Below are 27368 nucleotides of genomic sequence, written 5' to 3' on the forward strand. Positions count from 1 at the left end.
CAGTGATGTAGGCGCCCACGCATGCGCAAAAACTATCTGCCTGTTTCTCCGAGGCGCACATACGCGGACGCTTCAGATATTTCGACGCTTCATGGTTTCAAGAGCGTTTGCCAGGAACATCTGCGACCCTATTCTGTGACATATGCATGTAACCGTCGCATGCATGGGCACGTGAGTGTTCAAGGCGTCTTTTCAGAGTCGCGCAGTGCTCGTTTGCAACGGTTTTGGTCTTAGTTCCTCTTCTATCTGAACAGGCGTGCCAAATGTCTACCCAGAAAGCCCGGCCTTGGGGTCCTGCATACGGTACCTGGCGTGTTTGAGCCCAATTATGCTCAAAGATGTTTCGTTCATGCGTAGGGAACTTGGGGATGTCATTCTTTTATGCACTTGTCTTACGGGGTGCGTTTTTGCGGCGGCAGGAATGGCGACAGCAGTGGTATGAGCAGTGGTGCGACGAGGTGAAGGATGCGCATGCGAGCTGACAAAGCAAACAGACTCGCAGGCGAGAAAGACAGGCGGTCATGCGCGAAAGCCCCTGAAGACGCGCATGCCGTTTTATGCGAGGCGAAAGCCCGCAGAGAAACGAGGCGCTCAGGCTTTCAGGGTCGATGCTAGTTCCGATTTTCCCGCAGAGAAAAGGTGCACACGCAGCGCCTCATCACGCCGTTGTGGCGGAGTGAAACAGCGCAGCGGCGAGTTTTTTTCAGATAGCAACAGTATAGATTGCTGGCTTTTCTTGCATGTTCTGGCGAGGCTGTTGAGTTCCGCCGTCAATGCTGAACAGTGTGCGGCTTTCCCCCGACGCGCATCTCTGGATTTGTTCGCACCGGCAGCGAACACATCGCGTGGGCGATCGGCCTCGGATCGAGACTCAGAATATCGCAGTTGCGGAAGCTAGGCGAGAGGTTTCTTGCGCTCCCACGCGCGTATGTGTGTTGACGCCAATGCGAAGACTCAGAACACAGACGAGGGAAAAACGTCTTATTAGTGAAAGGTGTTCTGGAGACGCGAAGACTGGGCCTTCTTGGCTATGGCCAGAGACCGAGCTCTTGCTGCAGGTCCCGCCCTTCCCCCCCCTTCCCCCTTGTCCATTTTTCACTGAGTCGCAGTCTTGTCTGTTTTCCGTGGATCCTGTTGCGTTTTTTCTTCGGCGGATACTCGGTGCGCAGACGAAAGCACCCAGGTTCTTTCGCGCGCATGCGACAACGCAGTGCATGCGGGTGGTGTCGATGCGAACTGGTGTCAACGTTGTGTGTGATGTGTCGTGGCGGGCCTTGCGAAGCGCGGGAGCGTTCTAGGGCCCCGAGGGGAAAGCGGCGTGTCGTCTTCCCTCCGTATCGCATGTTCGTATCGACAAAGAATTTGTCAAAAAGCCTGCATGTGTCACTGTCCCCCCTCCCCCCCCCCCCCCCGTCCTCCCCCATGAGAGTCGAGGGCCTTCTTTGGTCTCGAGCGATATGCTGATAAACACACTCAGAACCTCAGGGGCGACTAACAGGCCTCGCCTCCATACTTCGGCCTCGCCATAGCTCGTCAGGCGGCACACACAAATCGTAGCGATGTGCAAGCGTGTGGCGATGAATATTTGCACGTAGATCGCCTGCCCACTCGAGATAGACTACGCGCGCTTTCTGGGTGAGATGTGCGGCTGGGATCTGTTTTTGCGTCCTTTAGAGAGGGAGGGGGTTTAGCGAGCGACGCAGAGGGAGAAAAGGCACTCCGCCAAAGAACTGGAACGAGGCAAAAAGCACCAGTCGTCGCAGCCTACTGCCAATGTGAAGGCATGGCGCACTGGGCCAGTGGTACACTATGCTTAGCGGACCGCTGTAGCGCGAAGCACTTCAGCACCACATGAAGCATTTCTCAGCTTCGCTCGCACGGGGCCTCTTCTCCTCCCAGCCACAGGCCAAAATTCCATATATATATATATAGTTTCTTGTACTCTCTGTGTACAAGACACAGGCACGTCGCATGGAACTCCATCGAAGACTGCCCCTTGTGACTCCTCGCTCCCCCGTGTGCATGGCAACGACAGACAAAAGACAGGAGTGCCTAGATCCAGCCTCTAATATCTCCTCTCAGGTCCAGTACGATATATTTGTTTGCGTGTTACGTGCATAGAAATACCTGCTACTATTCACTTGTTTCTGCAGTGGCGACAGTACCTATATATATATGTAATACAGTGCATGGATCTCTGTATCGGTATAGGCGTGAGTAGGTGCGATAGGTTATTTCAAGCTGTTCACCTCAGATATCGTCCAGCTTGGGGATTGAAGTCTGGAGACTGCAGCAGATGCCAGAAGGCGTGGGAGAGGCGCAGTCTGAGGCCGCTGAGTTTGGTCTTGTTTGTCTGGCCGCGGTTCAGGAATGCGATTTCTCGGCGGCAGAGTTCGAGGATCTCTTGGCGGAGCTGGTCGTCCCCTTCCTGTGCACGTCCTTTCTGAGACGGACCTCTCTCCGCCTGTGCGGCGCCAGCGGCGGCCTGAAGCCTGTTGAGCACCTCCAGGCGTGCGTCAGCATCGACGTCGAGATTTTCGAGGTCAGCGTAGAGCCTCCGGAGTTCGTCTGCCCGCATCGTTTCAGGAGTGAAGACAGCCACGACGTCTCCAGTCGAGGGGCAAGTCCACGCAAACGGTTTTGCCATGGCCGCGAGGAGATAAAACTTCTTTTCCCTTCGGCTCGCCCCCACGGCCTGCTGTTTCAGGGCCTCGATGCGTTGGAGGACCTGCGTCTCCCTCTGCAGAATCTCCTTGAAGGCCTGCCGCCGATGCGTCTCGCTGACGAAGACGCGCTTCGCGCGAGTCACTTCCTGGGCCCGCCACGCGCCCAGCTCGGCATACAAGACTGAGAAGTCGTCGACGGTCTCGGGGCGCAGGCAGCGGTTCCGCAGACGCTTCTGACAGAGTTCGCGCTCCTCTTTGGCTTTCACTCGCTCTTCTTCTTCTCGATCGAGGTGGTCCTGCTTCGCGCGGCGGAGTCTCGCGGCGCGCTGGCGTGCGAGGAGCCCGCGGACGTGAGCCTGCAAAACAACGACCTTCTCGGCCTTCAACGCTTCGAGGGAGTCTGCGGTGAAGTACTCCTGCGGCGAGAGTCTCCGGTCTCCTCTTCTGTCTATCGACAGGCCGCGCTTTTCCATTTGAACTGCACTCTCGCGCGTCAGCTGCAGTCCTGTCGCATGCCACAGGTGTGTCTGCGTCTCGGTGTGAAGCCTCCCCTTTACCGAGCCGCGAGAGCCCATCCCGTCGACGGTCTGACAGCCAGTCGTGCTCTGCGAGGCTGTGCCGCCAGTCGAGGCCCCGAGAAGCGACTCTGAAGAGAAATGGAGGAAACGAGATGGCAAAAGCCAGGACCAGGTTGCCAGGTAGCCCCAGGTGCAATAAGAAAGACAAGCACAGATTCACACGGCTCCAGCTAGTCGATTTTCGCGTGAGCTTCGGGGGGAGGGGGGGGGGGGGGAGGGGAGAGGGCACAGCTGCCTGATACTCGCTCCGGGGGTGTATCGCACGCCCCCCTGCTTCCTTCTGACTCGGTAGGAGTGGGGGGAAAAGTGAGAGTCCACTGGCTTTCCAGACGCAATAGGATAACTGATATCTCACTCTATCTCCATATGCGGAGGCTGGCGGAGAACGCGCGCGAGATATGATGAAGCGCATCTAACTCTATCCCCATATCTGGTGATCGGGCTGAGGACGTGCTCAGAAGGTGGCTGGGATGCATGCGAGGGCAGGGCACGAGTAGGCAGAAGACGAGCGATACCCTGAGAAACCGCTTTCCATCTCTCCATGGCCAGCCTGAGAAGCGGATTGATGAGCTTGGAACGGGCGGGGGGCGATCTGCCGATGGCAAGCTCCTCTGTATCGTGCGCGTCCTCTGCGCGGGCGCAGGGAGTGCATTTCATGGAACAGCCGGCGTGCCGCGGCGGTCTCTGCATGTCGCCCTCTTTAGAGCCGAGGCCAGCTTCCTCCTTTGCGGCTGTCTGATCGTCCTCATCCGTCCTCCGCAGCGCGACTTCGAGGAGTAAGTGCCCCCCTGCCGTCGCCCCCAGAGACTGCAAGTCGGAGGTGAGGGCGAGAGGCGCGCTGGAAGGGGCGTGCGGACCACGCTTCGCCTCGGGATGCAACGCGAACGCGACGACGCGCGCAGGCCGCGCCAACGCATTTTCTATCTCGAGTGCGATCTGCGACAAGACAGTTTTCAGGGGATACACATGCCTCCTCCAGCTATTGGCCGGCTGGAGGAGACAGTCTACGGCGACACTATCGCCCATCGCGACGGGCTCCACGACCGCGGTCGCCGTGGGCGGCGGCCCGGCGCAGGATGCAGGGGACTTGGCCGCCATTTGAAGCCCCACAGAGGCCTGCTGCGGCCCTCTTATTTACCAGCGAGATCCAGTGGATCAAAGAGATACGGCTGTCGCGTTTACCCTCACGGGCTGCCTGCGACAGCTGCAGAAGGCTTCCACGTGCGGCGTTGTTAACCACGGGTCCTGCGGAGAGGCATTGACTGCTGCGATGAAGCTGTCTCCGCGATCCCTTGAGGACGCATGCAAAGCCAGAAATCCCCTGGCCCCGGAGACTTCGAGCGGCCCGCTGCGGAGTGTCACGAAGATGGGCAGAGGACCCTGGACCCGAGGAAGTTATCTCCGCCGTGTGAAAAGCTGCTCCCGTGCAGCCGAGTAAAGTTGAAGCCCAGGGGGGACGACACTTTTCTCTCACTCACGCGTGCCTCTGTCCTGAACGAGAAGAATTCCTCTGTGGGGCTGTACGTGGACTTGCGGGACTGAGAAATTTGTGGGGGCACCAGGGGGGGGGCTGTCTTACGCCAAGCGACCAGAAAGCTCTTCACCCCCTACGGACGACACCTGACGAAGAGATATTTGCATTCCCCTTCCGCGTCCGGTAATTCGCGCCGTTTCCACTTTTCGAAATGTCTCGTCCGCTGCCCCGCGAAACGGGCGTAAATTGCAAAGAGCAATTTAGCCGTGAAGCGCAGCACACGCTGCGGTGGCCGGGCCCCCACGGGACTCTTAGTTCGAGATTTTCGACTGTGAAACTCCGTTCTCCTTCTCAACATCGGTGGGGCAGGAAAGCCAAAGAGCACTGGTGTGAGGCGATTTCCAACTTAACCTTGGGGGAGGGACGCGTTTTTGTGCGGCGCCACACGTGAGCCGCTCCCTCTCGGTTGTGGAATGTGGACCGTAACCCGTGGTGCATACTTGTTGCAGAATCCTAGAGACCAGAATACCGGACCACTCGTGACCAGAGGCTGGGCGCAGCTGAACCGGCGGGACGGGTTCCTCCAGCCCTAGTTTGCGACGTTTCACAGCAGTCCCCTCACTCTAACACAGGTAGACAACTCGACAGATGCGAGCTATTCCACGGATGAACGGGGGCACGGATGCAGCGTGTGTGTAGCTGTCAGGACTCCATTTGAAGTCCACGTTTGTCTGGAGATCGCAGATCGCCTCAGATTTCCCCCTTCATCACCCCGGCACTCGGTTACTCGGCTCGACGGCGGCCTAGTAGACAAAGGTCGACTCCGCGACTGCGCTGCCAGGTGTCTGTCGCACGCGCCTACGGCGAACACAGCGCGCTGTGTTGGCTGGGAAACTGCAGAAGGACAAGTTGCTACGAAACGAATCCGACTGGTGCTGTCGGGCGACGCCTAGGGAAGCTCGGAGCTCGCTGTGCGGCTCTCTGCGCAGTCGGCGGGACAGACGAGGCGAAATCGAAGTCGGCGCCCCGAGAGGCCTTCTGGCCCGTTGCTGCCTGCCGTGGTGAAACTTCCCGCTCCCTCTGTCTGCTCTGAGTTCACAAGACGCGTCATCCCACGCGCCACACCCTTTCCCAACACACGATGATGCACTCGCTCGCGCTGCACTTCCTCCCCACGTCGTGCCGAGCTTCCGGTTGCGACGCATCTCGGCAACCTAACGGCGTCGGCGTTCAACTGGAGTCTGTCGGATGCTCTGAGTGACGCGAAAGGCGCGCGAGCAGAGAGAACCAGTGAAACGCCAGCCACGCATTTGGGGGGGGCCGGCGTCGCTGTCGCCGCGCCTGGCAGAGTCAGGCAGGCAGTCCGCGCACCTTTTGGGCAAAGACACAGAAGCGCACGAAGCGAAACTTTCGAGGAATCTCGGCGCTTCACACCCTCGCGCTGAGCACTCCTTTGCTCACAGTAGGGGTCCCAATCCGCGGCGCGGCACCCTCTAGATGAGAGTGGAGCAGCCAGGGAGCGGAAAACGAAGAATCGGTGAATCCCCGAATAACGAGAGGGGCGAAGGGGTCGACGAGGGTCCTGTGCATCTGCGTTCGCCGACTTTTCTTTGCCCTTTGATGCGTCCTTTCGTTTTCCTCGCGTCTCCTCTGTCCTCCAGGCTTTCCCGTGCTTCTTCTCTTTGGGTTTCTGCGCCAGACCAGGAGGTAGCCTGCCTTTTTCTCTGCACTGCGGCTGGCATGGCGCGCTAACACCCCGCTCCTGCGGCACATGCATCCGCCCATCCGTCTCGCGTTTTCTTCGTCTTGCCGGGCACGACGAACGCCTGCATGTGGCTCAGAAGCGAGGCGCGTGATCGTATTTTTACGCCCTCTTCGTTTTTACTTTTTTCAGCCTTCACTTTCCTCACTTCCCGCGCGGATCGACCCCTGGGACAGCCCCTCGAGTCGACTTTCCTCCTCAGGCCGCGACGAGCGAGTCCTCCCTCGTACCGGGGGCGGGCCTAAGGACAGGTCTTTGTATCACTTGTGCCCGAGGTGATGAATGGTCGCACAGTACCTGACTTCTTGCCCTTTTTCGTTTCTCCAGCTTCTGCTATTGTCCAAGACCTGGAACGCCAACGCGAGAGACGCTGACGCGTCCCCGGCGGCGCTGTTTTTTAGTCCTCACGCTTTCCCCTTGCACGCTCTTCACTTTTCACCGTCGACCGACAGCAAAGCCGGCGGCGCACTCTGTCGGTTGCTGTCTGCGCGTCGTCAGCTAAGTCTCCTTCGCTCTTTTTCACACCTTTTTGCTGTCTCTGCGCTGCTTTTCCCACCTCTTTCTTCGGCGTGAATCGTCCTTAATTTTGAGTTTCTGCGCGGCTCTCCTCGGTTCTGTCGCTAGAATTTCCTGCGTCTCTCTGAGTTCTCTTCGCTGGCACACGGCATCTGCCCGTTTTTCTTCAAGGCTCTCGACGCGGCCTCCTTCCCTTGGAAAACCGCTTCGAATACAGTCGTCCCCGCCGGCTCTGCTTTCCCTCCGCGGCTGTCTGCAAAGCAGTTCACATCGGTATTTAGGTATCGCGAGCTCGCGTTCACTCGCGGGGTACTCCTCCTCGTCTTTCGCCGTCCGCTTTCGGCTCCTCTGTAGAGACTTTTCTGCGGCGGCTCGCTAGTCTCCCTCGCCCCCCCGGGAGTTCGGCGGGAGCGTGGTCCCTTCCCAAATGACAGTTGGCTCTCAGGCGCACCATGGCAGATATGTCTTCTTCAGACAGCGGCCCGGGCGTGGGTCCCGGTAACCCGCACGGGCTGCCCCCCATGCCCGGCGCAGGCCCCTCTTCGCTCTGCGACGCTTCGCTTCTGGCTGCTTCGTCTGCTTGCCCCTCCCTCGTGAGCAACTACATGCAGCCATCTCAGCCTGCGCAGATGCCAAATGGCGGCGCCGGCGCGTCGCCTCCGCTCCCTGACTGGATGCCGCCTGGAGGGACCGCGCCCGCAGGCTTCCCCGTGGGGATGCCCCCCTTTGCAACTCAAGGCCCTGCGACCGGGGTCGGAGCCGGCTCGCCGACGGGGGCTTTTCTGGGCCCCTGTGTCCTTACGCATGGGTCTCCGCCGCAGCCTGGACAGCCCGCAGCTCCGGGAGGCCTCCTAGGAGACGGCGGGATTCCGCCGGGCTCTTCAGGGGCCCCTCCGATGGCGGCGGCCCAGATGGCGTCGCAGAACCCACATCTGCTGCCCGCCTCGATGTCGGCTCCGCAGTCTCAGATGCATGCGCCGCCCGCTCCGCAGTCTTCAGTCCACTCTTCCAGTTTGTCTCCGCCGTCGTCGAATATGTCTTCAGCCGCTGTCGGCTCGGCTGCCTTCGCGCAGCAACTGGCAGCTTTCTCATCCTCTGTCGGGAGTAGCAGCACGAGCCACACACCCTCTCTGCCTGTCTCCTCGTCGTCTTCGCAGTTCTTGCTGCCTCAGTATCGGCCGCCCAACCCGCCGTCTCCATTCAGTCCCTCTGTCTCTCTGACGCCTCGAAGTGCCGGCTCCATGCAGAATACCCCCGGCGCTTCGGGAGCCCAGCCGCTCTTCCCTGTGGGCTCTGTCGTTCAGAACGCGATGCCCATGCACCCCCAAGCACCTGGGGTCGCGCCGGCTGGGAGCCCAAATGGGCCACCTGGCCCGGGGGCGACTGGCCCCGCGCCCTTGGGGGCGGTCGCTGCGCCCGGCACCCCTGTGCCGGGAGTGGGCCCGAGCGGCGGGCCACTTGCCCCCCCAGGGGCTGGGACACCGGGCGCGATGGGAACGCCGGTTTCAGCCCCGGGCGCCTCACAAGGAAACATGCAGCCGAAGGCCTTCTGGGGGGCACCGTGCGCCGTTCCGGCGGTCAGCTTGCGAAACATTGAGATTTCAGCGACTTCGCGCATGCACTCGAGTGTAGGTCTGTGGAGCGACGCGCGTAGGCGCCGCCCACACAAGAAGCCGCGGACTGGCGCAGAGCAAACGGGCACGCCGGCTGAGGCAGAGGCAGCGACGCCGGAGAAAGATGCAGAGGATGGGAAAACGGGAGGCGACATCGTCCTCGACTGGATAGAAAAGGAAGGTCTGGGCGGCCTTCACCGCCTTCTCGTCGATGCCCTCCTCATGCCGGCCCCCAAAACGACAAACGGTAAGTGCGTCTCTTCTCTTCGCTCTCTGAAAACCCTACACTTTGAAGGGTAAAATGCAAAATTATTGTGCTCTACACCTCTCGTGCTGCGAGACACGCGCACGGAATTCCGCGGATGCGCCGGTTGTTGTCTTCCGAAGTTTCTGTCTCTTTCCACCCCACGCTAGATCCCATCCGTGGGTCGTTCGCGTCTCTCTGTCCCCGTTTTGTTTTTTCTGCCGCGCGATGGAAAACTTCGCCATCGCCTTGGGTTTGTTCCGCTTTGGGTGCGCCTTCGGCCGCCTTTCCTTTCCTCTCAGACTCGACTTTCAATTTTTGGCAACTGGAGTCTTCGTCTGCCTCCGTGTGTACTACAACGTATCTCGCCTCTCTTCATGCCTGGCCCCTCATCCCTGCGTCTTCGAATGCGTCTCTTGTCCGCAGGAAGTCGCCTGGTGTCTCTGGCGGCGCGTGCGGCGCAGCTGCCGCCGGTCCCAGGCGTCGTCTACGACCCGCACCAGTACCAGTTTCTGGCGCGGTATTTTGAGACAGAAGAGAGCGCCGTCCCCATCACCAAGCGGTTCCCTCTGCGCCGCTGGGGATTCTTCAAGAGCTACAGATTCGCGTGCGACGTCGTCCAGCAGGCGGCGAGGCCGGGCGTCTTCGAGGACGGCGAGATCGCGCCTGTCAAGGAAACGCTTCCAGGGGTAAGTGAAGGTCGAGCCGAGCGCAACACGGTTTCGAGGGAGCGCGTGAGAAGAGAGCTGCGAAGCTGCAGAGAACCTGAGGGGAGAGGGCCACGCGCTCTCTTGCTCACACTCTGTGTAGACGCCAGGGAAAAGCCGGAGAGAGAGAGAACCAATTTTTTGTCGCAGACGAGGCCGGCGCGACTCTGAAGAGATTTTGGTGTCTAGCGCGAGGACAGACAGACTGCACTCGACCTGTAAACGAGGAGAAGAAGTTTTATGTGGGGCGTGTCGGAAACCCCTCCTCTCGCGTACTTAGGTCGAGCGAACGGGAGGAGACGTTTGCCGTCTGTGGCCGTAAGACAAGAGGATTTTTCGGGGTTTGTTTTCCACGGTCGTTCATTCTGTGCGGGTGCTTAGTTCGCCTGCGTCACCCTCCGGATTTTCACGCAGTTTTCTGTCTTTTTTCGTGTTCGTTTAGTTTGACGGGCAGAGTCTGACTGGGCCGGAGGCGCCGCCTGAGTACTACGTGCTCCCGGACTGTCCCGACGTGAGCCTGCCGGTGATCAAAGGGGTTTCGCGCGACAAGAAGAGTCGGCGGTGGGCGGTCTACTACAGAAACCAGCGGCGCTACTTCTACGACAGGAAGGAAGAGAAGCCGACGAAGGAGAAGAAGGAGAAAGAAGACGAAACGCCAACGGCGGCGGCGGCCTCGCTCTCGCCGCACGCGGGCGTCAAGGAGGCCTACGAGATGGCGGTTCAGTTGCGGCGGCAACAGGTTCAGGAAGTTGAGTTGCTTCAGATGTACGAAGAATCCAACAGTGGCGCCAGCCAGGGCGACGACATGACTCTTCTGCTGCCCTGCTACCAGGCCGTGCTGCTGGCGCTGCTTCACGACCTCGAAAAAAATGTCTTGGAGGGGGGCCTCGACGAGGTGCTCGCCCGCGTCGTCGGCATGGAGCTACCGGAGCCTGGAGCCGCGGCAGGAGCGCGGGAGACTGGCGGCGACGAGAAGACCGAAGAGGCCTCCGACTCGGGCGAAGCGAAGGACAGCGGCGCGCAGGAAGGTGAAGAGCAAGTCAAGGGAAAGGGCGAGGAGGAGGGCCAAGAAGGGCACGCCACGAAGCCCGAAGGCCCCGCGGGGGGGGGGGCAGGACAGAGGAAGGAGCCAGAGGAGCTCAAGCTGCTGCGCCAGCGCGTGGCAGATATCGTGGCCTCTCACCTGGTTTACATTCAGTCGGCTGCGCTCGCGGTCGAGCTGCATGAACACCTGGCCATCCTCCGCGACTGCATTCAGAAGCAAGTTCTGCCGAGTCATCTCCCTCCCGCTGCGCGGCTGCTGCTGGTGGTGAAGTTTCTTGAGCTTCAGTTGGGCAGTCTTCGGGACGCCCTCGTGCAGAGTGGGTTCTACAGGCAGATCCTGGTCGATGGGACCAAGCGGCAGAAGAAGAAGTGCGACAAAGAGAAGGCCGGCGAGGGCGAGGGGGGCACAGCGACGAAAAAGTCGGAGTCCCGGCCTTGCCTTCTCCAGGGGAAGGCACAGGAGGGGGCGGCACCATTTCGTGCGGCAGGGGGAGAGGACGCGTCTGCTCTCCCTCCTTCCGCGCCGCACACGACGTCGGGACGCGACGTCAACATGCGGATGACTGCACAAGAAAAAGAGCTAACGGCGCCAGCAGGAGAGCAGCGGGAGATGCAGCTTGGTGCGTGACGCTTGGGCCGTGATGGGGAAGAAGAAATTTCTGTCCGTTCCGCTGCCCAGTGGCAGCTTTGTCCTCTGTATGCATACACGTGCGTGGAAAAGATCTTCGTGAGTATCGGTCCTTGATAGCGGGCACTTTTTTTGTGCCTTTCCCTCTGCAGAGGAGTCTTTTTGTCAACGCCGATATTTGTTTCTTGCCGCGGGAAGGGCAAGAACGACATTCCGGTTTTTTCAATTTGTGTTGTATAAGCCTACAACTGCACACGGAGGTGCCGAATTTGGGGAGGGGAGGATGCCGGTGGGGGGTAGCGCTTCTCTTTTGGGTCGACGGGAGGAGGACGAGAGGCCGATAGGCGTACCGAGGCGGCGCGGCCTCGTTTCCCCGTCGCGACTCGACTCGAGCAACAGAAAGCTCATGCGGACGTCGGGGAGGGGGGGGGGGGGGGAGGTCGTATAGTGGAGAGTTCAGTCTCTCTGCAAGCGGTTCTCTGCAGGTTCTTTGGGCGCGGGAGGGGACAGGGTGCCGACGGGGGGGGGGCGTGCGTGCCCGTGAGCCCCCCCCCCCCCCCGCCCTCGTGCCCGGTGCCTTCATCGCCCTGCGGGTGTTCCGTTTTTCTCTTCATATGCGTTGACGCGGGAGACGCCGCGCAGCTGACGCGCATGCGCGCTGCCGTTTCCCACAGCCCAGACACCTTCCTGTCTCGCTCTGGCCTCGACTCTGGCTGGATGCGCTCGAGGGGCCTCCCGGAGTGCGTCAGGGCTGCGCGCCTGTCCTGCGTTCTTGCTCCGATATATGCGTTTCGTGCGTACGAAACGCACCACACACCTTCTGTTGCCTTTTCGTGCCCCTGTCTTTCGTTTGGTCGCGTCTGGCGACGATTTCAGCGAGGAGTCGGCGGAGGAAAACGGGGGCAGGCGACGTCCCGTGGTGGGGGCCGCCACCGTTCGTGGCGATGGGCTCCAGCCGTTACTTCTCGACGTGGTATCTTCACTCTCTACGTTCCACTTTCCCCCTAGACACTGGATAAGGCATCTTGTTCAATATGTTTTTCGCGTGCAGCAGCAGAGGCGCCTATCGACCGGTCCGCGTCTGCCGTGCAAGCTGGGGCTCGTGCGGATGTGACTGGAGACAGCACAGAGAGACCTGCGTGGACGCCGATGTGGCTGAGGAATTTTCGGGCCTCTGCGTTTGGCACTGAAATGTAGGCGGTCTGCGTAGCTACCACATTTTCGCGTACGTTCGTGGACACAGCTATGCAGAGGGAAGGCGGGGCAAAAGGGACATTCTATGAATTGGAGCCGTTATTCCCCTGCAGTTGTTATATGTGTCTATATCCCTATGTCTATATCTTCAGATGTATCCCGATCTGTACATATATCATATCTGTGTCTATATATATTTATATCTGTTCCTGTACCACCTAGCGTAAGAAGACGCGCGCCCTGCACCCGCCGCAGACGTTCTTTGTTGGAGTCGCTTAGGTGCGCGCGTTAAAAAGCCGCCGAAGGCCTTTCGAGAAAGCGCAGTTGGATAGCTACGGAAATGCAGGGACCGGCAGTCTTCCGGTTTCACCGTGGTTCTTCTCCACTCGGGTACAAGCCTGCGGCGAGAGGCCGGTCACGCACATACCGCACCTATTCGAGATTGACAAACGTGGCCCGGCACCCTGCAGGCGTTAGACTGCCGCAGGGGGGGGTTGGATATTCCTCTAGTTTGGAAGAGTGCGATAATTCCGGGTGTGAGCAGGGAACCAAGCTCAGCTGTTTGCCTTCCCCAGGTGCGTTCACGTATGGGCGAATGTCTGTCGAGGCTGTTTTCACATACATGACACCGGCCGAGTCTCTTCCCAACGCTGTTGGGTGTGAAACGCCGAAGGCGCCCGGAGCGGCGCGTGTCAGCCGCTTCAGACAGGCGCGTGGCTGCTAGTACCACTGAAATCTGGGGTATGGCGGCGATGTGTGCGCGGAGTCCGCGCGGCGTTGCTGTGTCTGATGGCTGCCCCCGTTGCTGCTCCGATACGTCGACGCGCGATGTCCTCACGGCAGCAGAGGCACCAGCCAGTTGACTGCCTTCAGCAGCTTTACACTAATCCCCTCGTGGGCGTCGTCGTCTCCGCGGGAAACGGGAACGGAGGAAGCACACCGGTGACGCCGAAGGTAACTCGCGCTCTCGCTCCTGGACACCACGACGAGCTCGCTCCCCGGGGGGGAGCAGACGACGTCGCGGGATCGACTACGTCCGTGGTTCCAGGCCTTGGCAAAAGAACTTTTCCTCCCCGCGGAACGATTCCGTTCGCGTGTCCTGCTGACGAATCTCGCAGTTCGTGGATCTGCAGCTTGCGCAGACGAGGCCGAGCGCGTACCCCGTCGGGTGTGGAAGGAGGAGGAGCGGATCGGCTGCTTGGCGCTCTGCCCGAGTCTAAATTTCCTGGTTCCCCGCGAAAGGCTGCTCCATTTGGACATTTTTCCGCATCCGGCACGATTGGGCGAAGCGGAGACTTGTGTGACTCGGATGCGCGTCGTCGGCTAGTTACTAGCGCGCACGACGTCCCCTTCCCTCATTCTGAGCCACGCTCCCCTATGTCCGAGAGGAGGCGGCGCGCCGTCCGCGCGTTGGACAGTGACCTCGGTCTGCACTCTCTACCTCTGTGAAGATTCAGGTATCTTCGGCCTCTTGATAGCTTCTGCAAGAGCGGAAAACTCTTGTGCGTCGTACCCGGCTCCCCCTTGCACGCTGGCGCAGCCTCCTCGTCTCTCCCGTGCGAGCGCCGTCTGCCGCCGCGCCTCCGCTGGGCCGTTCGCGTAGGACTCTCAGACCGCGAGGAAAGTGTCGAAAAAGCACCGGTGGACTAGAAGCGGTTTTCTCGCTGCTGGACAGTCACTTTTGCCGTCGCCAAACGCCGACGTTTGCTCTAAAGGAAAGACGTCTCGCGCGGAGGAAGCGCCGCTCGCGCGACTGGAGTAGTCTCTACTAGCGGATAGAGATCAACGAAAGAGGATCGTTTAGGCTGAGAGGCTGAGGAGATCCGGTCAGTGTGTTTCGCGGTGCGTTTTTCCCTGGTGGAGTCGAGACGCTTGCGTGCAGCTGGCAGGCTTTTCGTCGTGTTGCACTTTTTGCAATTTGCTGTTTCCTTCTCGCTCGAGGGAGCCAGCGTGCTTTTTCCTCTGGAAGGAACATTTGTCCGCGTCGCCGCGCATGCTCCGAGTTTACGATCTGGGGTTCCTCTTTTTGGCTGGTAGCTCGCGGCCACCGAAGCACATTTCTCACGAGTCTCTAGAGAAAAGAGGGCAAACCCCCGACGTATGGACTTGGCAGAGACGCTCGGTAGTTCTTTCTGCTTTTTGAAACCCTTGTTTGCCAGGAAAGTTTCGTTCGTTCGCTCCCCCGTCCGTCTCGTCTGGCGTGTGATCCCTCCCCGTGGTCTCGTGTTTGGGCGCTCTCGCGCAAACGTGTTCCGTACGGTTTCGTTTTTTTCCCGCCGAATTTTCCCCTTTCCCTTTGCATTTTTCCTCCTTTCTTGCCTTTTTGCGGCCATCCTCCAGTCGTCAGCAAGATGGGGCGTCTGTCGCGAGCCGCAGGCGCTTTGTGTCTCTTCGTCCTCTCGTCCGCGAACAGTCCTCAGGCCTCCCCTGCGCGATCTGCCGCCTCCGTCTCTTCGCTGCTGCTGCCGTTCTTCTCCGCGTCGCTTCTACGCGATGTGTCGAGCTCAGCGGTCACGGGTGCGGCGGCGGCTCGCCGTGAGGCGGGCGTGGTGAACGTGGAGGAGGCGGACGCGCAGGACGAAGACGCGCGCGGGGAGAAGGCACAGAAGTCCTACACTTTGCAGCAGCGCAAACAGACAGAGGAGAGCAAGTCGCAGGTGCTGGACAACGGGGCGATTTCGCTCTCGGGCTTGAAGGCCTACAAGGCGTTTCTCGAAAGTCACCCGTTCGTTTTCGTCATGTACTACGCGCCGTGGTGCTACTGGTCCAAGGCGACGATGCCGGAGTTCCACGCAGCGGCCAAGATTCTCGCACACCACGACCCGCCTGTCATTCTGGCACTAGTCGACTCCGTGGAGGAGGAGGACATTGCGAACTTCGAAGACATCCGCGAGTTCCCGACGCTCAGGTTCTTCATCGACGGCCGCGCGCAGGCGTACCACGGCCGCCGACACCGGACGCACCTGGTCCACTGGGTCGACACGCGTCTGGACCGCGACAAGTCGCTCACGTCCGCAGATCACCTCGACGAGCTCGTGATGAACCGCGAGTACGGGCATTTGGTGATCATTGGCGCGTTTCCCGACAGCGGCTACGACGCGACGGCCTACGTCTCGGTTGCGCGGCAGTTTGGCGAAGACGTCTTCTTCGGGCACGTCCAGCAGCCGGAGCTGATTGACCACCTGAGGAACCGGCACATTTTCCGACTCCTGACCGGCGCCGAGCGCACTCCCGAGGTCGAGCGACGCGTGGCGTCGCCGCCTTTCATCGTCGTGTTTTCCAAGAATGCGCACGAGCCCGACGTGCACGTGTACGCAGGCAACCCGTCGGACGTCGCGTCGCTCACGCACTTTGCGAGTCGCTTCCGCTTCCCGCTCATTTCGGTCTTCGACGCCGACCGGCTGCCGGCAAACTTCTTTTCCGACCCGCGCCCGAAGGCCGCTTACATCATCAACACGAAGAACGATCCCGGCGCCATCGGCGCCGTCGAGAGCGAGACGTCCCGAGATCCGCTCGTCCTCGCATTCATCGACGCCGCGAAGCGCTACAGGCACGCGCTCCTGGCGACCGTCTGCGGCAACACGACGCCGTTCGAGAAGCACATGCTCGAGTTGCTGGGCGTCGACGAAGAGTCGCTGCCAGCGGTGCGGATCATGTCTGTCAACCCCGACAGCGACGGCCGCCACCACCCTGCGCTCAAGTATCGCCCCGAGGAGCCCGGCGCCAAGTCTTCATCGTGGGGCGTGCGCCAGCCGCGCGTGGCGATCCGCCACCTGACGCCCAAGATCATCGGAGATTTCTTCGACGCGTTCGCGCGGAACGACGTGGAGCCCTACTTCCGGTCCGAGGCTGTCGCTGAAGACCTCGCGGAGCCGCGCGGTGCAGTGAAGACAGTCGTCGGCGCGACGTTCAAGCAGATCGTGATGGAGTCTGACGAGGACGTGTTCATCGAGTTCTACGCGCCGTGGTGCGGCTACTGCCGCAAACTCGAGCCCGCCTACAAGGAACTCGCGGCGCGCCTACGCGACGTGACCGGCTTGACTGTCGCCAAGATTGACGCGACGCGAAACGAAGTCCCCAGCATCAAGGTGTCGGGGTACCCGACGCTCTTCCTTTTTCCGCGCGGAAAGAAGGACGACCCGCCCCAGATCTACAGCGGAGACCGTACCGTCAAAGACATGCTCGAGTGGCTGGAGGGGCGCGTCCAGCGAGCCAAAGTTGACGCCCGCCACCTCCTCTCCATCGACCTCGCCTCCCGAGACGGCCGCGAACCCGTCGGCAGCGTGCTGGAGGAACTGTAGAGACGCAATGCGGGAAGCAGGAGGGAGCGGCGGCAAAGCGAAGGCGAGCACGCGGCAACGAGAGCATAGAGAAGGCAGCATGCGCGCCCGACAGAGGCGGCAAAGCGAGACAGAGTGCAGGCGGAAGTGATCTCCAGCGGCGAAGAAGGCGACGCGCCCGGAGACGGGCGGGGGGCCGGAGGAAGGGGGCGGTGTGGTCTGTGACGTGTTTAAGGCACGTGAGAGCTGATCTGAAAACAGGGGTTTGTCTGCCGGGTAAACCTGGGAGTGGGAGGGAAAGGAGGCGCGCTTACCGGTGGAGAACGTGGAAACCCCCAGCGAGGCGTCGTCTCGTCCACGCAACGCGCGCGTGTCTGCTGGACGGCGGAGAGCCTGCTCAAAAGCGAAATCCGCGCCGCTTCATCATGATTTCGGGTCGCGTCTAATATGGCACGGCACCGGCTCTCGATCTGCGCTTGCGGCTGCCTCCGTGCTGGCTGTAGCAGCCTTCCTGTGTCGTCTCTCGGGGGAGAGCTGCCAGGCGCGAGCACCGCTCCACCCTGTCTTGAGTTGAGGGTAATGCAACACGTGGCTTCAGAAGATTTTCTGTTTTTTCGTGATCTCTCTTGCGCGGACGTACGCATACAAGTTTTGTTCTCGAGTGGCGTCCAAGGCGCAGGGGCGCGGGGGGTCTGATCAGCCTTCCGCGCGCAAATATTGTCTTTACGTGATGCGTCTCTTTTGTTTCTGGCATGCGTGCGTTGTGGCGTGCCCGCATGCCTTTATGCGATTTCGTGAAGATATACGGTTCCATATACGCACACAAAGATGAATATATGTGCGTATCTCTACGTAAAAGCATTGGCGTATCCCTACTGTGGGGATGTAGGCGCAGGTATGCGAATCACTGTGTGTCGAGTTTTTGTATACACTATATACATATAGACTTGTGTACCTGCTTATATATTTGTTTATATATGCCTTCGTAGGCAGATGTCCCGTTGGCTTTGAGAGATTATCCCACCTTACTGGCTGAGTGTGTTGGCGACAACGCGTTGACGTATGATTTTTTCGCTGGTGTTCGCGCGGACAAAACGCCCTTACGCGTTTGACGCGCCATGGCTCGGTGATATTCCAGCGATTTACAGTGACACTCCCAACCCCGACTCAGCTACGCTTATGCGTAGATATACATTATGCACATGCACGCAGATATCACTGCGCATTTAGCGGAACGGACAGGCGTAGATGCACATGTCAAGGACGTTAAAAACGCAACAAGAGAGAAGCTCAGCACCAACTTGTCTCGTGAATGAGGGTTTAGGGTTACGCAGAGAGTCACTAAATACCGTCATGCATATAATATATATATATATATATATATATATATATGCTCGCTTGCATGTTCTGTAGGCGCCTAGCAGTTGGGGGCTGATTCGTACAGAGATCGATGCCGCATCGCCACCGTATCGCCAACAGTGGCGTTGTCGGATAAGGAAGGCCCTTGGGGAGGGGAAACTCTCACAGGGACAGCGTAGGAAACGAACAGAGGCTCAGTCTGCGCCGCCTCACCTGCCGGGAGAGGTGTCAGCATGTAGCCACGCTGACCATCTACGTGCACAAAGCCTCGTTTCGGAGCAACGCGTTTCACCCGTGTAGATACGAAGATTTTGCACGCAGCAGCAACTGGGAAATCGTGCTTCGGTGGACGTCTGGCTCACTATTTGCGGGGAACCGGGGAATTTGTGACTCGCGTCAGGTGTCAAACGCTTTCCGCCTTCGAGCTCTCCTGCGCCCGATTACTCGTGCCTACAAACTTTTCTCATCTCCCTGTGGGGTTACGCGACCGTCTGGCGAGTTTCGGACGACTCCTGTGCGTGGTAGCTTCCCTCGCTCCTCCTGTTTCTCTCAAGATGTGCCCCTTTGCTTTGTCTCCTTAAAACCATATGCTGTCATGTCTGCCACTCGCGTCTGCCGCGTCTGCTGTTTCCGTAGCGCCTCTGTGCACTGCCTCGGCGGTTAACGCCTTCCGGAAAACTCTCACTTTTCGAGGTCATGTCTCCCCAGCTCCACCCGCCTCTACACACACATATCCACTCTACCTCCTCCTACGCTCCCACATCGGACATATAAATATAAATTTATATGCTTGTATGTATGTATGTATCTATCTATCTGTGTTTATCCTGCCTCGCATTTGGAGAAAGATGCCCGCTAGGGACGCGCTGGCGTTTCGAACGACGGAGGCGAGAGAGCGTGGATGGCGTTCGACGACTTGCGCTTTTTCGTTCAGTTACAAAGCTATTTGGCGCCGAGGACGCCATGGCACTGTCACGGTCGCTGCACGGGCATTTGCGCAGCAAAAAGGGTTTCGACTTCACTCCTGCATCGCTCACAGCCCCACTGACCGCGGCCTCATTCGCGGGCGCCCTTGAGCGCGTGTGTGTTTGAACCTTTTTTTCGCGCGGGCGCGTGCCTCAGACACTACCAAAACACTTGAGAAGATTCTTCCTCTACTTCCCCTGCACTCGCTTTTCGGCCTGAGCCGCCTTGCCCCAGGTGGCGCAGGCGTCTGCAGGAGCTGCTGCGACTGCCAGGGTGGCTGCCGCGACCGTTCTCGAGGGTCGTCAGCGGCTCGCTGGACTTCAGGGACGGGTTGTCGCTGGCAGAGGCACCCATCTGCGACTCGCCGTCGCTCGACGACGCGTCGCGTTCCTCCTCCACGCGTCGCCCGCGCCCCTGTCTCTTGCCACCAGGCCTCCCCGCCGCGGCGCTGGCCGGCGGGTCTTCTTCGGAGCCCTCGTCGGGCGAGAGACGCCCCGCCCACGACCGGCGCTTCCGCCCCGAACGAGGCGCCTCGTTCGCGTCGCGCTCGTCGTCTTCCGGGGGCGGGCTGATCCGCCCCGCACTGCTGCTCCCCCGCGTCCTGCTCAGGCGAAACGTCGCGGCGGCTGAGGCCGCCGCCGAGGAGGAAGATGCGGAGGCGTCCGCGTTGTCTCGGCCGCGCCGGTCACCGTCGCGGAAGCCTCCGCGGGTGCTCGGGTCTCCGAGCGCTGCGTCGCCTCCGGAGAACCGGCGTCGCTCCCCTTTTGTCGAGGCGGGCGGGGCGCCTTCGCCGCCTCGTCGTCCAGGCGCCCTCCCGTCGTCGCCTTTCGTGTGCCTGTCGCGGGGACGAGCCCTCTCCCGCCCCCCCCCCCTCCCGCCCTGCTTGCGCCAGCTCTTCGTTTGCTTCGCGTCGGACTCGTCCTCTGGCTCCTGCTCCGTTTCGCTGCTCGCCTGCACTCGCGTGCGGCCCCCGTCTTCTTCCTGTGGCGGCCGCGCGAGTCTAGGCGTCGTGGAGGGGAACGCGGGCGCCTGAGACGGGAACGGGGTCTTTTCTTCGCCGGTCGACAGCGCGGAAAAGGGCGGGTTACTTGACCCGGCCCCGTGCCCCGCGGGTCCGCGCGCGCCGACGCTGTCTCGTTCAAAGAAGCTCTCCTGCCTCTCGTGCGCCCGCAGCGCCCCCTTTCCGCGCAGCGCCCCCGCTGCGGCCTCCGCGCTGGGCACGCGGTCTCCACAGCATCTGCTCGCGTCCTCATCTTCCGACTCGCCAGCAGAACGCACGCGACCCAGCCGCCTTCGCTCGGCCTTGGGCGCCACTGACGACGCGCCGCCGTAGGACGGCGGGTGCCCCGCGCGGGGGGCGCGCCGGGACGAGGTCCCCGCGGTCGCCGCGGAGCCCGCCGGGAGGTCCCCGCCCACCGGGCTCGGCGACTGCGGCAACGAAAAGGCCGAAGACGTGGAGCCGCGCTGAGTCGTGTAGTACGAAGAGGAAGAGTCCCGGCTGCCGCTGCTCGCGCCTCCACTGCTGTGGCGCCGCGACGACGGCGACCCAGAGAGGCCGCCTCTCGCGTCGAGAAGCGTGGACAGCTGGCCTTCGCCGAAGCCGGTGCGGAGGCGAGGCGGCGTCCTGCTGCCGCCCTCAGGAAACACTGGGGCCGGAAGAGGGAACGGCGAAAAAGACTCGCCGCGGTAGGTCCCGCCGTCCGCGCCCAGACGCCCACTGTCGCGCGCTGCCGGCGACGACGCCCTGAGGAGGAGGCCCACTTCGTTCTGTCTCCGATCGGCGGTGCCGGTCCGTTCCTCGCCTTCTCTCTCTCTGGGCTCCATTCGCCCCTCGTCCTTCGCAGAGATCCTGGGGGAAGCATGCGCGAGCCCGTCGCTGCTTCGCCTTCGCATTGACTCCGCCCCAGCGCGCGCGGCGGCTTCTCTCTGCTCCGCGCTGAACAGAGAGGACTGCGAGGCTAGAAGGCCGAGACCCCCTTCCCGCGACGGAGCCGCAGCCGACGCGGCTGAAGCGAGCTCCTCCGAGGCGCTGACCCACGCCCGTGCGGCCATCAGCATCGAGGCAGAGGCCTGCGCGACGGGCCCGTGGCCCGAGAAGGGGTGCGCGAAGCTGTCGCTCTTGCCCCTGGAGAAGGCGCCCGGACCGGAGAGGGAGGAGGGCGCCAGAGAGGAGACGCCCTCGGGGTCGCGCTTCTCTCCCCTCTCTGCAGAGGCGCTCTGCGAAGGAAACGAGAGCGGCGACGCGTCGCACGCCGCGCCCGCGTAGGGACTCGTCGCGGGCGAAGGAAACGGGGCCGAGGACGAGGGCGCCGCCGCAGCCCCGGGGGGAGTGGCAGGCGAAGAAGGGAAGACGGCCGAGTCTCCAGTCCCCCGCTCGCTGGTCGGTCCAGGCCCGCGAGTCGCGTTCTGCGCATAGAACAGGCCGTCTTCGCGCGTCGTCGCAGGAAACTGCGCGCCGTCCGCGGCGTTGCCGATGAAGCTGCTGTCGAGGAGGAGAGAGCTCGAGGCGTGGGGGCACGCGCGCCCGCGGTCAAGCCCCTCCGCGTCTCCGATCGTGTGTGGGGAGGGCCCGCTGGGCGTGCCTGCGGGCTCGTCCCCCGCGAACACCACTCGCGAAAAACGCGACGCGTCGCTTGCAGACTGCGCACTCTCCAGGTTGCCTCCTTTTCCGCCTCGAGGGGCCGCCGCGTTCCCCCCCGCCCGCTTCCCGTCGCCATGCTGACGAGAAGAAAGAAGCATGAAACGACCCCACGAGAGCTTCTTCGAAAGCGCTCCGCTCCCTTTCTCTCCGCGCTCGTCGCGTGCGCCCTGCGGGACTGAAGAGCTGTCGCCCGCAACGCTCTTTTTGCCTGTCGAGACGGCAGCTTCGTCTTCCCTCCGAGTCGCAGCGGCATGCCGGGAGTTCTCCGGGTCCGCGAAATCGCCAACCAACGCCCCGGAGGCGAGACCGGCAGCGTTCGGCCCCGCGGCTGCGGGCCTGTGCGGCGGCGCCGCCATCGAGGCGGAGGAGGACGCCCCACGCGCCGAGGAGGGAGAGAACGCGAAGGAGGTCTGAGTGAAATGGCAGTTGGCGCTCCCGCCTTGTCCGCCAGTCGCGCCCTCGCAGCTCGGCGCGGGATGGAGCGACGCGTGGGATGTGCCGCCGAGTGACGACGGGAACGCCGGCGAAAAACCGGCAGCAGCGGCCTGCGGTAGGGCGCTCGGCCGGTAGGAGTCTTGGGGCGTCTGCCCCCCCCCCTGCGCCGGGCACGCAGGCGCGAGGCCACACACAGCGCCTCCGCCACTCCCCACAGCCCCTGGCGGGCCCGCTTGCTGGGACTCGTGACCCGCCGGGGGCGGGCCGCACGAGGACGACGGGAAGGTGAGAAGGGGCCCCGCGAGCTCCGGCGCCACGCGCTCCCCGCCGCCGGCGGACCCCGCGAGAGCCAAGTCAGGGTCGCCAAGCCCGCCGCTTGCGGCGCTTTTCTCGTCGGTCTGATGAATGAAATGAGAGCTTGTTCCGCCTCCCACGAAATGCATGCTTTCAGTCTTTCCTGTTTCGTTCAGCGCCACGGCGCTGGTGCATGAGTCAGGAGGCAGCGCGGACGCGCAGACGGGACCTGACGGCCGCTCGGAGACACTGAGGCCGACGCCGCCCGTCGGCTGCGAACTCTGGAGCCCAGAGGGCCCGCCGACCTGCGGCTGCGGTGAGACGCCGGGTAAGCTCGCCGCCTGGCCGCCCGCGTTTGCCGCGGCGGAGGGCGCAGTGACCCCGGGCGCAGACGCCGCCGCACTCGCCGGAGAAGGCTGCGCAGACGGCAGAGTGTCGTGAGAGGCCCGCAGAGCCTCGACAAAGCTGCCGAGACGCGCGACAACGGGCACACTCGAGTGCGCAGACGCGGGGGCAGCAGCAGGGAGCGACGCCTGCAACCCCTGCAGCGAGGACGCCGCTGAGGCCGCTTCGCCCCGTTCCCCTCCTGCATGCGCCTCGGGCGCCGCCGCGACGCCTGGCGTCCCGGCGTCTTCCAGCGGCGCGCTCAACAGGCCCAGAAGCGGCGGCAGACGCGCCAGCGAGGGATGCGCCGCCGAGAAGAGCTCGCGGCTCAACAGCAGCGCCTGAGAGGAGGACAGGGCGAAGGCAACAAGAACGCAGGACATACGAAACGCACGCCGCGTGAATCACGACAGCACCGCGGAGACAACACACACAATGAGACGCCGCGCGGCGGCCAAGACGCTCGCGTTGAGTCGCAGGAAGGCAGAAAAGACGATGGCGACACAGACCGGGGTTACACACGGCCTCCAGATGGATGCGCGAGCCCCGCACGGGGCGGAAGAAGAAGAGACGGGGGACAGCGGGCACGCGGAGGGAAGGCACGCAGATGGACCGTCGACGGGAAGGCTGCCTAGCTGACTGGCGAAATCCCACCTCACAACTCGTGCAAGGTCGACTATGCAAGCCCAAAGAAAAGACATCTCCTGCAGATGCGTCTTTTTAGTCAGACCGAACACGCTTGGCGAGACCCGAGACACCGTTGCGAAGGTAGCCGCGCGACAACAGAAGTCAAACAAAGAAGAGAGGGAAGGTCGCGACAGAGACACGGCGCCAGGAGGCGGCCATCCCTGGGGAGCACGCCAGAGCCTTGAACGAAGAAGACACAGCGCGAGTGCAGGCGAGGCACTGGAACTCTTCTGGTTTGAGCCTAAGAAAGCAGTGAGTTAACTAGAAAGAGATTCGGAAACTTGCCTTGCTAACAAGCTGCGCAGCCGCGGTGTAGCGCGTCGCCAACGTCTCGTGAACTTCAGTCCTGCGGAGAATACAGAAAAAAACGCAGCAAAGCTGCAACTCGGAAGCCAAAAACGAAACCGCAAGCGAGGCGACAGCGGCTGCGGATGGAAGACAGCGACGGGCGCCAACGGAAAAAGTGTAAGCCTCTCTTGGGTGTCTCGATGCAGAGATCCACGTACCGTGCCGCTTCCTCTTTGATGTAAAACTCCGTCGAGGCTCTCTGGAGCTTGTTTTCGTTCTATAAAAAAACAATTCCGAAGAGCAGCAGAATATCCACACCGGCGAGACGCCTTTCCTCGCGTCACTCGCACCCCTTGTGAGGAAATCCTTGTGAGGTGAAGGAACGAAAAAATCTCGGCCCAAATGTGACACTCGCCATCCCTAAAGCAGCATGCACGCGCCAGTCGTCGTCCCTGGCGACTATCTTGCTTCCTCGCTTCTCTTTTTTTCGTGTATGAATCGTGCCCTTCTGATTCTCCGCTTGAGCAGACGTCTTACTCGCGTAACCCGCTCTTGGGCTTTGAGGCCCGAAGGGACTTCGCTCTTCAGCCTCGATAGCTTCTGCAGCGAAACGCAGACAATGGAAACTCTGGCAATCGAGAGAGAACGAGCCGAGGCCCACGCACGCAACCCGAAGTATGCAGCTCTTTCCTCACGAAGAAGACTCGCCAAGATGACCGCGTACGTCGGCACTAAGAAACGAGACGCACGCCGCTAAGATCAGACTGGACAGCAGCGTCGCACGTTTCACAAGAGGTTGAGAGTCTCGCCTGATCTCTCGTTCCTGTTTTTTTCAACACTCTGGTCAGCCGAAGGCCGCGGCCCGAAAACGTACTTTTGTGTAGTGTTGGAGCTTCTGCGAGGCGTTGTTTCTCTCCTTGGCTAAGACCTGCCGAGACACCACGGAGAAAAAGCAGAAAACGAGGAAAATTACCCTTTTTTCCCACAGTGGCGCTCTCTTTCTCGCTTTTTGCTCTTCGGGTTCCGCAAAATCTTCTGCGCCACTGTCTGCCTCAGTCCGGAATCCTGAGAAGCCTGTCTCGCCGTCCGCAAGCGCTCCGCCGACAGGCTTCCCCTGCCTGCGAACGGTTACAGATTGAGACACTCGATCGACGTGGTTTCTCGAAGCAAAGTCTCACCTCGGCGCGGCGAATTTTCCTCATGCGCTCCGCAGCAGCGCACCGCGTCCTCTCGATGTGCGGTTGCTGCAGAAAGGAGAAAGCCCCGCACAGAGAACTTCAAATTGGCAAAACGGAGAAAGCGCCCCGCAAAGTGAAAAAACAATCAAAACCGAGAGCCAGAACGCACCCGCAACGGCCACAGGCGAAAGAACAGCAAGAGAGCGACGGCGCGGCGGAGATTAGAGAGGAAAAACACACCGCCTGCCGCAGCGCGACACATGAGAGCGCAAAGACAGTGACAAAGTGGCGATGGGCGCCTTACCAGCTCCAGTCGAACGACGCGGAAGATCGCCTGCAAGAGAACCCAAAAAACCCATGCACATCGAAAAAAGAAAGATGGACGCCTCGTAGGCGCGTCTCCCGCGATGCGATCAATATGAAGCCTCACACACACCGCTTACGCCGGTGACTGTATATATGGACACTCGCGACCGAACACAGTGCCTCCAAGAAGCCGACAACCCAAATATAAAAATATATAAATAATTACGTGGACAGTTAGACGGAGAGAACTCACCAGCGCGTCAACCAGCTCCAAGGCCGTCTCTCGAAGGCCCGTGCTTCGACTAAAGAAAATGTTCAAACTGTCGCCGAGGTCGCGGTGCATGCCGTCGCACTCTGAAGCACAGAAAAATCCGCAACACCGGCAAGAACCTCCGTAAGCATATAGAAAGATAAAAATATACATACATGCATATATATAAATATAATGCGTGTGCACATACGCTCACTCAGTCAGTGCGCCGAACCACACCTACGCACAATATTTAATATATAGATAGACAAATAAATATATTAATAAATAAAGATACGATAAATATATTCAAATGCACAATTGGATGGGCACTCAGGCATGGATGGAACGAATTTCGTGAACTGGGCAAGGAAAAGCGTCGCGCGCCGGTCACAGGCCTGCCAGGCAGGCCCACACACTCGCATATGCCTTCTTTGCAGATGCAAACACAGGTTTTTCTACACATGGATATAGTCGCAGAGAAAGACAATTATATATGTAAATAATCATAAATATCGATTTTAAGCCGTGTACCTCTCTACACAATTTTATATCGCAGCTACGGAGAGTTGCACCAGAGGGCGTAAGCCCTGGTACGGCCAGGCGCCGATATGTCGATCCACACATACACATATTTCCACAATACTCCAAAGAAGCCGAATGAGCGTGTTGCTAAGTCGCGGGTGCGCCGGAAAACAGCGAAAGGCGGTGAGAGTACCGGTGAGGAGTCTGTCAAAGCGTGAGAGGAAGACTTCGATGCGCCCGACGAATTTAGCAAGCTCTTCGAGTTGCGCACGCTCCGCGCCGGCGCCAAGAGACACGCCTGGACCAGCCTTCGGGAAGGCTCGACTGGAAGGCCCGCAGGCCGCCGAGGAACCCCCAGGGGCCTCTTCATTCTGCGCCCTCGCCCCCGGCGCCGCCCCGTGGCGACTCGAAAACTGCAAGGGCACAAAGAACACACGCGGGAGAGAGAGGATGAAACATGCAAGCATCCCGCACAACGCCGAAGGAATAGGACGGCGACGAGGCACAGAGAGGAGATGCAGATGAGACGGGACAGCAGCAGACAGCACGAACTGAGACGCAGGCGAGGAAGAATCAAACAGAAGAGAGACGAAAACATAGGAAAGGGAGAGGCGAACTGCGAAAGACGGGGATGCGGAGAAAGAAGAGGAGCGGCCGACAGGGGAACTCAGGGCTGGCAGGAAAGACCAAAGTCACAAGCGAAAAATTAACAGACAGAAAAGAGCAGCGGACAAGGCAAAGGACGACGCGCTGCCTGGTGGAGAGGAAGGGTAGTGCACGACAAGCACTCAACGGGAAGCGAAGAAGAGAAAGGAAAGAAGGAAAGCGCGAGGCGAGCAAGCTCGACGCAAGAGAGAAGACCGCGAGACAGATGGATGCGGGAGGAACTGCGGAAAAGCGCTCATGTCTGTCGCGTTCCGCTTACCTTCTGGCTGACGAAATTGCGCATGCGATGCATCGTGGACGAAGTACATGTCAAGGAAGAATAAACGGCAAATCATGGTCAGGGCGCAAGTGGGGGGCAAAAAAAATCCTCGCGCGTGGACTGAGAGAAGAAGGGTGCGCGTGCGCGGCGAATGTCCTTCCCCAACACCCACAGCAGCGACGGGAGACGCACGCGAAGACGCCGTCGGAGAAGAGGCGAAGGTGAAGAAAGCAGGCGAACAAGAAAAGAGAAGACCGAAGATGCGCACGAACAGAAACGAAATCGGGAAGGCGAGGATCGTCAGATGAGGGAGATCCGCACGAAAGGTCGAGTGGCGCTTAGAGCGTTGCGTGACTCGAGGAAGGGAGAGACACGCAGAGGCGAACCCGCCACGGGCGCGCTTTCTGAGAAGGAACTGGGAACG

At 60.7% G+C, this 27368-nt stretch overlaps 5 protein-coding genes across 5 annotated transcripts; 2 read left to right on the forward strand and 3 right to left on the reverse strand.

The window, feature by feature from the left end:
• Positions 1 to 2245: 2245 nt before the first annotated feature.
• BESB_079530 (flagellar associated protein) lies at positions 2246 to 3139 on the reverse strand (the record flags this gene model as incomplete). Its single annotated transcript, XM_029366315.1, has 1 exon — positions 2246 to 3139. One exon carries the CDS (start codon positions 3137 to 3139, stop codon positions 2246 to 2248), a length of 894 nt encoding a protein of 297 aa, XP_029217746.1.
• Positions 3140 to 3595: 456 nt separating this feature from the next.
• On the reverse strand, positions 3596 to 4342 carry BESB_079540 (uncharacterized protein; the record flags this gene model as incomplete). Its single annotated transcript, XM_029366316.1, has 1 exon — positions 3596 to 4342. One exon carries the CDS (start codon positions 4340 to 4342, stop codon positions 3596 to 3598), a length of 747 nt encoding a protein of 248 aa, XP_029217747.1.
• A 3106-nt stretch (positions 4343 to 7448) lies between these two features.
• On the forward strand, positions 7449 to 11232 carry BESB_079550 (AP2 domain transcription factor AP2X-4; the record flags this gene model as incomplete). The annotated part of the gene is made up of 3 exons (XM_029366317.1): positions 7449 to 8856; positions 9280 to 9542; positions 10003 to 11232. The coding sequence occupies 3 exons, from the start codon at positions 7449 to 7451 to the stop codon at positions 11230 to 11232; spliced, it is 2901 nt and encodes a 966-aa protein (XP_029217748.1).
• Positions 11233 to 14777: 3545 nt separating this feature from the next.
• On the forward strand, positions 14778 to 16727 carry BESB_079560 (putative thioredoxin; the record flags this gene model as incomplete). The annotated part of the gene is made up of 1 exon (XM_029366318.1): positions 14778 to 16727. The coding sequence occupies one exon, from the start codon at positions 14778 to 14780 to the stop codon at positions 16725 to 16727; it is 1950 nt and encodes a 649-aa protein (XP_029217749.1).
• Positions 16728 to 19190: 2463 nt separating this feature from the next.
• Positions 19191 to 26977, reverse strand: BESB_079570 (uncharacterized protein; the record flags this gene model as incomplete). The annotated part of the gene is made up of 10 exons (XM_029366319.1): positions 19191 to 23126; positions 23758 to 23818; positions 23979 to 24037; positions 24298 to 24360; positions 24635 to 24688; positions 24939 to 25004; positions 25243 to 25272; positions 25498 to 25598; positions 26213 to 26432; positions 26945 to 26977. 10 exons carry the CDS (start codon positions 26975 to 26977, stop codon positions 19191 to 19193), a joined length of 4623 nt encoding a protein of 1540 aa, XP_029217750.1.
• Between the last annotated feature and the right edge of the window lie 391 nt (positions 26978 to 27368).

The sequence above is a fragment of the Besnoitia besnoiti genome, chromosome VII (assembly GCF_002563875.1).
Source record: "Besnoitia besnoiti strain Bb-Ger1 chromosome VII, whole genome shotgun sequence".
NCBI lineage: Eukaryota > Apicomplexa > Conoidasida > Eucoccidiorida > Sarcocystidae > Besnoitia > Besnoitia besnoiti.